Source organism: Dryobates pubescens, chromosome 30 (assembly GCF_014839835.1).
Source record: "Dryobates pubescens isolate bDryPub1 chromosome 30, bDryPub1.pri, whole genome shotgun sequence".
In the NCBI taxonomy this organism is placed as follows: domain Eukaryota; kingdom Metazoa; phylum Chordata; class Aves; order Piciformes; family Picidae; genus Dryobates; species Dryobates pubescens.
The window spans coordinates 8505467-8518708 of NC_071641.1; the positions used below are offsets into that span (position 1 = coordinate 8505467).

General features: G+C 55.4%; 1 protein-coding gene across 1 annotated transcript in view; it reads right to left on the reverse strand.

Annotated features, from left to right (window-relative positions):
- UNC5B (unc-5 netrin receptor B) overlaps positions 1 to 13242 on the reverse strand; it is a 92612-nt gene that overhangs the window by 17800 nt on the left and 61570 nt on the right. Inside the window, exons 2-4 of the mRNA XM_054174751.1 lie at positions 10777 to 10998; positions 3753 to 3896; positions 463 to 566 (exon numbers count right to left, since the gene is read on the reverse strand). Of these exons, the coding sequence (XP_054030726.1) occupies positions 463 to 566; positions 3753 to 3896; positions 10777 to 10998 (470 nt within the window). The remainder of the gene's footprint in view (positions 1 to 462; positions 567 to 3752; positions 3897 to 10776; positions 10999 to 13242) is intronic.

Sequence of the window (13242 nt, forward strand, 5' to 3'; positions counted from 1 at the left end):
CTTTCTTCTCAAAATCTGGGCCTAACCAGGCCTGACCAGGGTACATCACTGCTGTTTTGGCCAAGGATGGGACATCATGGTCACCAGCAGCACGCAGCTCCTGGGGGCTCACAGAGCTGTGGACAGGGAAAGCATCACTACTGTGCTAGAAACCTATCTGCATCACCTTGCCCAGCCCTTGGCTCTCACTTCTGACTGCTCCCCTCGGGTGTCTCCTTGTTAGATCTTTCCCCTAATGGGTTAAAGGCAGACCAGAAAGCAGGGGCAGAGGTGGCTTGAGCAGGTGCTGAGGCTGCACCTGTGGCTAGGTGTCAGAACAGCAAATCCACTGCCCCACAGACACGCTTCTGCTGAGTAATGGAAGGTGGCCGTCTCAGCACGAGGCCATCCATCAGCAAGGACGTGCCCCATCTCTCCTCAGGAGGGGTGGGGACACCCCCCCAGGCCCTTTGAGCTGCTCACCTCAGCTTGGGGCACCCCCTCAGGCGGGCGGCACTGCAGCAGGACCTCGTGCTCCAGTGGGACCTCCTTGCCCAGCGGCTCCTGGTCAAAGTTCTTCCGTAGGTCTGGGAGGGAAAGGAAAACCCCAGGGGTTACCAAGCCTGCTGCAAAAAGAACTTTGGTGGGCAGAGAGCATCACCTTGGCACCAGAACCCCACAAACAGAGAAATCCCCCTGGCATAGCACAGCTAGAGCAAAACATGGGGAAGGACTTGGGGGATGCTGGTGGGGGAAAAGCTGGACATGAGCTGGCACTGTGTGCTCCCCAGCCCAGAGCCAGCCTTGCCCAGGGCTGATCCCCAGCAGTGTGGGCAGCAGGGGGAGGGAGGGGATTCTGCCCCTCTGCTCTGCTGAGACCCCACCTGCAGTGCTGGGGCCAGCTCTGGAGTCCTCAGCACAGAACAGACATGGACCTGTTGGAGCAGGGGCAGAGGAGGCCACGGCAATGCTGGAAGCCCTCTGCTGTGAGGCCAGGCTGAGACAGTTGCAGTTGTTCAGCCTGGAGAAGAAAAGGGTCCAGGGAGACCTTTTTGTGGCCTCTGAGTACTTAAAGGGGCCAATCAACAAGCTGGGGACAGACTTTTGAGCAGGGCCTTTTGACAGACAGACTTTTGAAGAGGACAAGGGGAGATGGTTGAAACTGAGAGGAGGAGATTGAGACTGGAGAGAAGGAGGCAACGTTTGACATTGAGGTTGGTGAGACCCTGGCCCAGGTTGCCCAGAGAAGTGGCAGAAGCCCCACCCCTGGCAGCATTCCAGGTCAGGTTGTTTGGAGGTCTGAGCAGCCTGCTCTAGTTGCAGATGTCCCTGCTGACTGCAGTGGGGGTTGGACTTGATGACCTTTAATGTTCTTTCCAGCCCAAACCAGTCAATGATTCTGTGCCCTGGGAGGAAGGAACTGAAGCAGCATCTTTCCCAGGATGGATCTGGGACAGCACGTGGTGCTCACAGATGACCCCTTTCCTCATCCACGTGCTTGCAAGCTTCCACTCCCTCCTGTCCTTCTAGTCTTGGGGCTAAAGCTCAGCTTAACTGCTGCTTCTTCAACCCTCCTGTTTCTTTCCCTCACCCTCCTGTTTCTTTCCCTCTCTGGACTCTGCACCAGGGCTATTCTTTGTCGGAGGGGTGGTGGTGCACAACAGCTCAGTGCCCACGTTGGTGCCAAAGCAAACCCCCAAATTTCAGGCCTTCAGGGGCTCGTTGCTGGGCTCTGCCCCACTTGGCTCCTGTTGAGCCACGTCTCCAGACAGGCTGGAAACCCAACCATCACTCTCCAGGGCTGCCACGGGGAATGGCTGCTGCTGAAAAGCCAGGCTCCGTCAGCACCGGGCTGACCACTGCTTTAGGGAAGGAGGAGGAGCCCAGCAGATCCCACAAGGACGTGGGGGACACAGCAGGATCCCATTCCAGAGCCTTGAAAGGAGCAAAGAGCATCACTAGATGGTGCTGCAGCCCTCTGCTACAGCACGTAGCCCTCTTATGGCTGGGATTCCACTTGTGCAGAACAGCCAGCTCTTGCTCATCTGCTCACCACCCAGAAAATGCCAGACCCTTGGCTGGGGCCAAACAGGCAGCCCTGTGCCTCAGAACAGTCTCCCTGTTGAGATGAAGTCCTTTGGCAGCCACCTCCGCTTTGAGCCCTGCAACAGCCACAAGCTGTTTACGGCTGGGGAAGCCGGGCAGTTCTCCTTCAACTTTGCCATCTCATTTGCTAAGAGAGCACATTCAGCTGGGTGAGAGCCTGATTAACTCACCCTTAATGAGGCTGACACCCACAAACAGCAGCTCTGGCCCAGTGACACACGACAGCAGGGACTCCAGGGACGCGGAGTCGCTGATTCAGGCGAGGCGTGCAAGGTGCTCACCGTCGGATTATTAACCATCATAAAGCAGCAGAAAGAGCTGAGCACGCTGCTGGGCAATGCAGCATTAACCCAGCTAGTGCCACAGCAGGTTGGGGTGGTTGGATGGGGCTCAGAGAAACCTGGTCTAGCAGAAGGAGGGCCTAGGACCCACGGCATGGGGGTTGGAACTGGGTGATCTTTAAGGTCGCTTCCAACCTGAACAATTCTACGTGCTGGGTCGTGCAGTTTGGGTCACAACAACTCCATGCAATGCTCCAGGCCTGGGGGAGAGTGGCTGGAAAGTGCCCAGCAGGAAAGGACCTGGGGGTGGTGATCAGCACCCAGCTGAAGATGAGCCAGCAGTGTGCCCAGCTGGCCAAGGTGGCCAACAGCACCCTGGTCTGGATCAGCAGGAGTAGGGAAGTGATGATGCCCCTGTACTTGGCACTGGTGAGGCTGCACCACAACCAGAAGGACACTGAAGTGCTGGAGCACCTCCAATGGGATTAGAATAGAATCATAGAATTAACCAGGTTGGAAGAGACCTTTGAGATCATCAAGTCCAACCTATCACCCAGCACCATCTAATCAACTAAACCATGGCACCAAGTGCCTACCCAGTCTCTTCCTAAGCACCTCCAGGGATGGTGACTCCACCACTTCCCTGGGCAGCACATTCCAATGGCAAATCACTCTCTCTCTGAAGAATTTCTTCCTAACATCCAGTCTAAACCTCCCCTGGCACAGTCTGAAACTGTGTCCTCTTGTTCTGGTGCTGGGTGCCTGGGAGAAGAGACCAACCCCCACCTGGCTACAACCTCCATTCAGGGAGTTGAAGAGAGCAAGAAGGCCTCCTCTGAGCCTCTACTTCTGCAGGCTGAGCAACCCCAGCTCCCTCAGCCTCTCCTCACAGGGCTGTGATCCAGACCCCTCCCCAGCCTTGTTGCCCTTCTCTGGACACCTTCAAGTCTCTCAATGTCCTTCTTAAACAAAGGAGTCCAGAACTGGACACAGGACTCAAGGTGTGGCCTAACCAGTGCTGAGTCCAGGGGCACAATGACCTCTCTGCTCCTGCTGGCCACACTGTTCCTGATCCAGGCCAGGATGCCCTTGGCCTTCTTGGCCACCTGGGCACACTCTGGCTCATGTTCAGCCTGCTATCAACCAGCACCCCCAGGTCCCTCTCTGCCTGGCTGCTCTCCAGCCACTCTGACCCCAGCCTGTAGCGCTGCAGTCAGCTTACAGTGATCTTGATTTTCCTTTTTTCACACCCAACAGTGTAACCTTTATTGACATTTTACTACTTTCTGCTCGAGAGCTGTGGGGGAAAAAAAAAATCACCCAAGATTTTAAAGGCATAGCCTAAAAACCACCACAGGGGGGCGCCAGGGAGCGCTGGGTACTTACAGGCGATGCGGACATACGCCCGGCGGCTCTTGGTGGTGCCCGCGGAGCTCCAGGCCACGCACTGGCACCAGTAATCTTCCAAGCCGAAGAGCTCCTCCACCTGCTGCCGGGACACCTCGATCTGCACCTCCCTCACCAGCATCCCTGCAAGAGGACACAGCCACGGCGTCAGCTGGGCAGGCCGAGAGGAATAAAGGGAGGGGGGAAACTGAGGCAGCACCCCAAGAGGGCTGCTGGGTGCAGGAGGCGGGAGGTTGGAAGGCGGCTCGCAGGCAACCTGAGTTTGGTACACAAGAGGCTGTTTCCTTGAGAGCTGACACCACCATCATGGAATTATAGTGAAGGATGGAAGGGACCCCAAGGAGCAGCCAGTTGCAACCCCCCTGCCATGCCCAGGGACACCTCACACCACAGCAGGTTGCTCACAGCCACCTCCAGCCTGGCTGCAAACACCTCCAGGCAGGAGGCTTCTACCACCTCCCTGGGCAACCTGGGCCAGGCTCTCACCACCCTCATGGGGAACAACTTCTTCCTGATATCCAATCTCAGTCTACCCATTGCTAGTTTTGCTCCACTCCCCCTAGTCCTATCCCTCCCTGACACCCTCAAAAGTCCCTCCCCAGCTTTCTTGTAGCCCTCTTCAGATACTGGAATGCTACAAGAAGGTCTCCTTGGAGCCTTCTCTTCTCCAGACTGAACAGCCCCAACTCTCTCAGTCTGTCTCTATAGCAGAGGAGCTCCAGCCCTCTTGCCCATCCTTGTGGTCCCTCTGTGGATACCTTCCAGCACCTCCAGATCCTTCCTGTACTAGGGGCTCCAGACCTGGACACAGTGCCCCAGGTGGGGTCTCACCAGAGTGGAGCAGAGGGGCAGAATCACCTCCCTCACCCTGCTGCCCACACTGCGGCATCAACAACCTCCTGGCGTGGCCGTGGCAGAGGGCAGGAGGAACGTGGGGCTTGTTTTTCCTGCTTCTCAGCAATCCTTGCCCTTTCATTTTCTTTTGCAGCTTCTATCCCTGCCAAGGCCTCGAGTTCCTGGCACCGGGTGCTCCGCAGCTGTAATTCTGCGAGCTGGCCCCCGGCGCTGCGAGGAGCAAATCACCACCTCCCGGCCGCCTTCCCGGGAAGGGCTGACAAGCAGGCACCGAGGAAGCACTATTTATTTTGCCACTATTAAGGGAAACCACACAAAGCCAACAGAGGAGGCATCTGGGACAAGTACTTGTGGGGAAAACCCAGGGTTTTTAGAAGGTCCTAGGATGGGGCTAGCTCCGACCATGGAATGCCTCAGGTCGGAAGGGGCCCCCTCAAAAGTCATTTGGTCCAACACCCCTGCAGTCAGCAGGGGCATCTCCAACTAGATCAGGTTGCTTAGGGCCCCACCAAGCTGGCCCTTGTATGGCTATAGGGATGGGGTCCACCACTGCCTCCCTGGGCAACCTCTTCCAGTATTTCACTGCCCTCATTGTGAAGAGCTTCTTCCTAATGTGCAACTTAGATCTACCCTGCTCTAGTTTCAAACCAGGAGGGGGTTGGTCTCTTCTCCCAGGCAAGCAGCACCAGAACAAGAGGATACAGTCTCAAGCTGTGCCAGGGGAGGTTTAGGCTAGAGGTGAGGAGAAAGTTCTTCCCAGAGAGAGTTGTTAGCCATTGGGAGGTGCTGCCCAGGGAGGTGGTGGAGTCCCCATCCCTGGAGGTGTTCAAGAGGGGTTTGGATGTGGCACTTGGTGCCATGGTTTAGTAGTCATGAGGTGTTGGGTGGCAGGTTGGACTTGATGGTCTCTGAGGTCTTTTCCAACCTTATTGATTCTGTGATTCCCCCTTGGCCTAGCACTGGGTACAGTCCCTCCCCAGCTTTCTTGTAGGTCCCCTTCAGGTACTGAAAGGCTGCTATAAGGTCTTCTCTCCCTGGAGCCTTCTTCCTCTCCAGGCTGAACAGCCCCAACTCTCCCAGCCTGTCTTCACAGCAGAGGTGCTCCAATCCTCTGATCATCTTTGTGGCCTCCCCTCTGGACCCACTCCAGCAGCTCCATGCCCTTCTGTTGAGGGCCCCAGAGGTAGACACAGTACTCCAGGTGAGGTCTCACCAGAGCAGAGTGGCAGAATCACCTCTCTGGACCTACTGGCCGGGCTGCTTTCAATGCAGCCCAGGATGCTGCTGGCCTTCTGGGCTGCGAGAGCACACTGCTAAGGCTCAATCATCTCATCTCTCTGAAAAGCCCTGGTGGGGGTGGGTTGAGCAGCCCTTTAAAAGTGAGGAGCATCCTGCTACTGCCTTCTCTCTGTCATTCCTGAAAGCAAAGGCTACCTAAAACTGCAGCCTGAGCTCCTGACTCACAGGAGAGACAATTTAAGAGGCTTGCAGGCACCCAAACACAGCCAACTCCTACAGACAGCCCCTCCTCAGCCAGCTGAATTCTCCTCTCTGACTTGGCCTATTTTTGCTTTCTTCCACATGAAATGTCTTGGATCAGAGGCAGGCAGAGCATTACCAAGCCCAGCTCATTCAAGACACGTCATCTTCAAATGAAAAAAACACCAAAATGACTTTTCAAGGTCCCTTTCTTTCCATGCTTTTAACCCAGGACACTTCAAAAGCCACCAACACCTTCACGGTGTCGACCCAGGGCTTCCTGGCCAGCTCCTTCCCCTCTGCCCACCTCCCCCTTTAAGCAATGCACATTTGGGTTTGAGCACATGAAACCATTCTCCTTCCAGCTCCTTGGTTGTGTATTGGGTTGTGGGCTTTTTTTCCCCCCTCCTTGCTGGTGGAGTTTCACCTCCACAGCATCACCTCCACACTGAAGGCACTGTTGGGGCTGCTCACTGACAGCAGCAACCCCACCTTTTGGAAGCCTGGGTGAAGGAGCTGTGCCTTGCTTCCTCACCCAGATTGCTGGCACACCTTCTGCAGGCTGGGGGATTTGGCTGTGGGACAGACTTTCTGCTCCCTTTCTGCTAGGTTTTCTCCATCCTGTCTCACTCAGGAGTTGTGTGAGGCAGAAGAAGTAGTCACCCAGGAGGTGGCAGGTGTGGTGGGGCCAGAAAGTTAGAGCTTTCCCCACACTGCACATCACTAAGCCATGGCACTCCCAGGTATGGGATAGTGGGGTGATCTGGAGGAGATCTGAGTCAAGAGGCTTGAAGCTTGAGGAGAGCAGCTTTAGACAGGAGACTAGGAAGAAATTCTCTCCAGTGAGGGTGGTGAGACACTGGAACAGGTTGCCCAGGAGGGTTGTGGATGCCTTCTCCTTAGAGGTGTTCAAGGCCAGGTTGGCTGAGGCCTTGAGCAACCTGGCCCATGGCAGGGGGAAATAGATGACCTTTAAGGTTCCTTCCAACCCAAACCATTCCATGATTCTATGAGTCCTGACAGCATTAGGAGAGGGGAAATTCATCCAGGGCTGGACGATGCTGCTAAGGTATCACTGCTGGACCAGAGAGTCCCTAACCACAGACTGCTGGGAGCAGGGTCCACCACTCCATCCTTGTCCCAGTTCAATGCTCTTCCCCTAAGCATCCACCACTGCCACAGGCAGAGCACACAACCCTTTGGCTTGACCCAGAGTGGCCACATGTTATAAATAAACTAACAACCCCTTGGCAAAGGCTGTTCTGCCACTCAATGGCATTGACTTTGACCTAGAGCAGTGAAGGTTTCAAATCTAGCCTTCATGAGAGCTAGGAGGTGGAGATGCAGCCCAAAAGAGGGGCAGGGGGGGGAAGCTCTGGAGAAGCAAGGGGACTGCCTGCCTGGACATTTTTGGGCATTCATGGAATCATAAAAGGCATCAGGTTGGAAGGGAACCTCGAAGGTCACCTCGTCCAACCCTCCCCCTTCTAGAGCATTGCTTCACAAAGAGATCACTGGGAGAAAAACACCCCAGGAACAGATGGAGCAGGTTTAGGAAGGGCTCAAAAAGCCACAGGGCAAAGAAAAGATCTTCTCCTTGCAGAGCAGGCTCAGAGACACACCCAAGCGAGGACCAGCTCAAGGCTAACACTGGATGAAGAGCTAAGAAGATACTGGAAGAGGGCAAAATGGGACTTAGGGGAGACTCTGTAGAAGTGCTTGTGCTCCTCTGGGCTGACAAAGCCTCTCCACTGAGTCCAGCCACCTTCTGGGGCCAACAATGAAGCAGTTCAAAAGGCTGCCTTGGCTTAAAGCCCTCCAGAGGTGAGGAATGCCACAGGCTGAGGGACTGTTTAGCGTAGAGAAGAGGAGGCTCAGGGGAGACCTTCTTGCTGTCTACAACTCCCTGAAGGGAGGTTGTAGCCAGGTGGGGGTTGGTCTCTTCTCCCAGGCAACCAGCACCAGAACAAGAGGACACAGTCTCAAGCCAGGGGAGGTTTAGGCTGGAGGTGAGGAGGAAGTTGTTAGCCATTGGGATGTGCTGCCCAGGGAGGTGGTGGAGTCCCCGTCCCTGGAGGTGTTCAAGAGGGGATTGGACGTGGCACTTGGTGCCATGGTTTAGCAGTCCTGAGGTGTTGGGTGACAGGTTGGACTTGATGATCTTCGAGGTCTTTTCCACCCCTTGTTGATTCTATGATTTGTAGAGAACAGACCTGCCATGGGAAATGTGACTTGTTTCCTCCTTTCCTTCTCAGGGCACAGGGAGCAGAACTGGTGCAAAAAAAAGGTGGGAGCTGAGCTGAAGCATCCCACACGCAGCCAACCTACTCCATTCCAGGATATATCCCATCCCCACACCTTGGCCTCATGCCAAGACATTTCAAATCAGAGGGCAACCAACTCTGCAGAGCCCAAGTCCCACGGAAGCAGACACCTCCTAAGATGCCTCACCCCCTTTTCTTGCCCCCAGTTTCAGGCAGCCAGAGGCTGCCTTGTCCTGAGGCAGGGAAGAGCTCATCTGCCATTAAAAGGCATTTCAAATCCTACCTTCACATGTTCTCACTGCCCATTAAGCACCTAATCCCCTTGTGAACCTGAGGAAGCTGCCAGCCTTCGCCAGCCCTTGTGCTGATGACTCCTCTGTGTTGATGAAGCATTTTGCAGGGAAGCATTTCCCTGTTTTAATCACTTTTAATTCCACTTAACAACCCCAGAGCCCTGCCAAAGGGTGAGTGTGCAAGCAGCCAGGCTGCTTTCCCCAAGCTTCTACAGGGTATGATGACTCTTACCAGCATCATGCCTCCATCTGTGGCCTGGAACCTAAGTTGGGGCAATCCTAGATATCAATCCAGGCTGGGGGATAATGAACTTGAGAGCAGCCCTGCAGAAAAGGACTTGGGAGTGCTGGTGGATGGGAAGCTGAACATGAGCCAACAATGTGCATTTGAAGCCCAGAAGGCAAATGGCATCCTGGGCTGAATCAAAAGCAGCCTGGCCAGCAGGGTGGGAGAGGTGATTCTGCCACTCTGCTTTGCTGAGACCTCACCTGGAGTACTGTGTCCAGCTCTGGGGCCCACAGCACAGGAAGGACATGGATCTGATGGAGTGGGGCCAGAGAAAGGCCATGAAAATGATCAGGGGCTTGGAGCACCTCTGATACAAGGACAGGCTGAAGGAGCTGGGGGTGTTCAGCCTAGAGAAGAGGAGGCTCCAGGGAGACCTAATAGCAGCCTGCCAGTACCTGAAGGGGGCTACAAGAAGGCTGCAGAGGGACTGCTTACAAGTACCTGCAGTGGCAGGATGAGGGGAAATGGCTTCAAACTAGTGAAGAGCAGGTTTAGATTGGATGTTAGGAACAAGTTCTGCACCATGAGGGTGGTGGAACACTGGAACAGGTTGCACAGGGAGGGAGGCCCCATCCCTGGAGGGGATTCAAGGTGAGGCTCAACGAGGTTCTGAGCAGCCTGCTCTAGTGGAGGATGTCCCTGCTGACTGCAGAAGGGATTGGAGTAGCTGACCTTTGGAAGTCCCTTCCAACCCAAACCATTCCATGATTCTATGAACCAAGCTGTGTCCAGACCAAGGAGGTGAAAAACACAAAAGGGACCTCAGGAGATGAACGACAGAAATGAACCAAAGAAAGCTGTTGGTCCATGTGGGGGAGAGAAGGGAGGGAAGCAGGGAGGGAGGGAAGTAAGCAAGGAGGGAGGAGGGAAGCAAGCAAGCAGGGAGGGAAGGAGGAATACAAGCAAGCAGGGAGGGAGGGAGGGAAGCAAGCAGGGAGGGAGGGAGGGAAGCAAGCAGGGAGGGAGGGAGGGAAGCAAGCAGGCAGGGAGGGAGGGAAGCAGGCAGGGAGAGAGGGAGGGAAGCAAGCAGGCAGGGAGGGAGGGAGGGAAGCAAGCAGGCAGGGAGGGAGGGAGGGAAGCAAGCAGGCAGGGAGGGAGGGAGGGAAGCAAGCAGGCAGGGAGGGAGGGAGGGAAGCAGGGAGAGAGGGAGGGAAGCAAGCAAGCAGAGAGGGAGGGAGGGAAGCAAGCAGGCAGGCAGGGAGGTAGGGAGGCAAGGCAAGGAGAGAGGGAGGGAGGGAGGGAAGCAAGCAAGCAGGGAGGGAGGGAGGGAGGGATGGAAGCAAGCAAGAAGGGAGGGAGGGAAGCAAGCAAGAAGGAAGGGAGGGAGGAATATAAGCAGGCAAGGAGGGAGGGAAGGAGGAATACAAGCAAGCAGGGAATGAGGGAAGGAAGCAAGCAGGCAGGGTGGGAGGGAAGGAAGCAAGCAGGCAGGGTGGGAGGGAGGGAAGCATGCAGGCAGGGAGGGAATTAAGCAGGGAGGGAGGGAGGGAAGCAAGCAGGCAGGGAGGGAAGCAAACAAGCAGGGAGGGAGGGAGGGAGGCAAGCAGGCAGGGAGGGAGGGAGGCAAGCAGGCAGGGAGGGAGGGAGGCAAGCAGGCAGGGAGGGAAACAAGCAAGCAGGCAGGGAGGGAAACAAGCAAGCAGGGAGGGAAACAAGCAAGCAGGGAGGGAGGGAGGGAAGCAAGCAGGCAAGCAGGGAGGGAGAGAGGGAAGCAAGCAGGCAGGGAAGCAAGCAGGCAAGCAGGGAAGGAGGGAGGGCAGCACCTGGCAGAGAAGCGAGGGGCAGGGCAGGCCGCGGGCTGGCCGGGGCGGGTGTCTGCTCACCGGTGAGCTCATCCAGGCTCTCCTTGGTGAGGTGGTCGTTCTGGTTGACCCACTCGCCGTTGCACTTGAAGTAGATCTGGGTGGCGGGGTTGGCGCGGCACACCAGCTCCACGGGCTTGTTCTTCACGATGTAGGCGTCCTGCGGCTCCAGCAGGAAGTGGGGCAGGGTCTCCGCCGCCGCCGAGGGGAAGGAGTCGGGCAGCACCTCGCTGTACTCCAGCCCTGCCGGGGACACAGAGGGTCAGGATGGGGCTTTTAAGAGGACCATTGGAGGCTCTATGGAGCCTCTACATTGACTGTTGGAGCCTCTATGTAGACCTTGGAAGCCCATACAGAGGCCTATGCAGCCTCTAGAGAGGCTGATGGAGCCTCTAGATAGACTTTGGTTGCCTCTACAGAGGTCTAAGGAGCCTCAGAAGAGCCCATGGGAGTCTTCTACAGAGGCCTATGGAGCCTCTCTATTGACCATTGGAGCCTCTATAGAGGTCTATGGAGCCTCTATATTGACCCTTGGAGCCTCTATAGAGGTCTATGGAGCCTCTATATTGACCCTTGGAGCCTCTATAGAGGTCTATGGAGCCTCTATATTGACCCTTGGAGCCTCTATATTGACCCTTGGAGCCTCTATGTAGACCATGACAGCCTCTATAGAGGCTGATGGAGTCTCTATATAGACCATGGTTTCCTCTATAGAGGCCTATGGAGCCTCTCTAGAGCCCTTGGGAGTCTCTATGGAGCCCTAAGGAACCTCTATACTGACCATTGGAGCCTCTCTAGAGGCCTGTGGAGCCTCTACAGAAGCCTAAGGCACCTCTGTAGAGCCTGTGGGAGCCTCTATAGTGGCCTAAGCCCATATTGAGCCAATTTGAAGCATCTATAGAGCCTGTGGGAGCCTCTATAGAGGCCTATGGAGCCTCTATATAAACCACGGGGGGTGGCCTCACTCCTGCTGATAAAGATGTGCAGGGTGAGTGCCCAGAGGCTGGAGCCAGGCTCTGCTGGAGGATGCCCAATGCCAGCACAAGGGGCACTGGGTGGAAGTTGAGGCATAGGAAGTTCCATGTGAACAGGAGGAAGAATTCTTTCCCTGGGAGGGTGACAGAACACTGGGACAGGGTCCCCAGAGGGGTTGTAGAGTCTCCATCTCTGGAGGCTTTCAAGGCCCACCTGGATGTGTCCCTATGTGTCCTGCTCCAGGTGATCCTGCTCTGGCAGGGTTGTTGGACTCAGTGGCTTTCAGAGCTCCCTTCCAGCCCTTACCCTTCTGTGACCGGCTCGAGACGATGCTGTGGCCAACACTGAGCAGCCAGCAAGGGAAACCTGTTCCCAGCCATTTCACCCCTGAAGATCAAACCCAAGTTGTGCAGGTCTGACAGAACACAAAGAGGCAGTGGGATGCTACTGCTCAACCTGTTGTTCCCGGGCATGCCACCGGCAAGTCAAGTCACATCACGAGCCTCCTTCTTTACACCTAAGAGCTCTGAGCTTTCCCTCCTCCTCTCTTCCCCCAGCAAGAAGCTGCGATTCTCAACTCCAGGCAACTGCAGCCTGCAGGAACACAGCAAATATCTTCCAGCCCTGTGATAACATCTCCACAGAGCTGGCAAGGAAGAAAGGAGCCCACTCCCTTCATCACCCTCGGCGAGGAGCTGAAAATCCCGAGGTGGAGAAAGGAGGAGAAGAAGAAGAAGAAGAAGAAGAAATAATTCAGATGCATCCAGAGGGGAGAAAAAAAACACCACCAAACAACTGGATGACCAAGCTACCTCCAGAGCAAAAACACCACTGAGGGGAAAGTGGGGGGAGGGAAAGCAAACCACACTCACACACACACAGAGACAGGAGGTCAGTCGTTTAAAATCCATTTAGGACAATTGACTTTCCATTTCCATTTAACACAGGACTAAGGGAGAGCGGCAGGACATTTGTCATAATCCATTAACTGCTCTTTTGGAAACAATGAATTAAACTCCAGGCTAATTTCTCCCTCTCTCTCTCTCTCTCTCTGGCTGGTTCTTTCCCTGCCTCGCCACGGCCAGGTTGTTTCCACCACCGCCTCTCCTTTGCAGGGTCGCGATTTCGCCCCAGCAGCCTGGGGTGGGGAGGAGAGGATGGAATGGGATAGGATAGGATAGGGTAGGATAGGATAGGGTAGGATAGGATAGGATAGGATAGGGCAGGATAGGATAGGGCAGGATAGGATAGGGTAGGATAGGATAGGATAGGGCAGGATAGGATAGGGCAGGATAGGATAGGGCAGGATAGGATAGGGCAGGATAGGATAGGGCAGGATAGGATAGGGCAGGATAGGATAGGATAGGGCAGGATAGGATAGGATAGGGCAGGATAGGATAGGATAGACCAGACCAGATTGGAAGAGACCACAGAGATCATCGAGTCCAACCTATCCCCCAGCACCATCTAATCAACTAAACCATGGCACCAAGCACCCCATCCAGTCTCTTC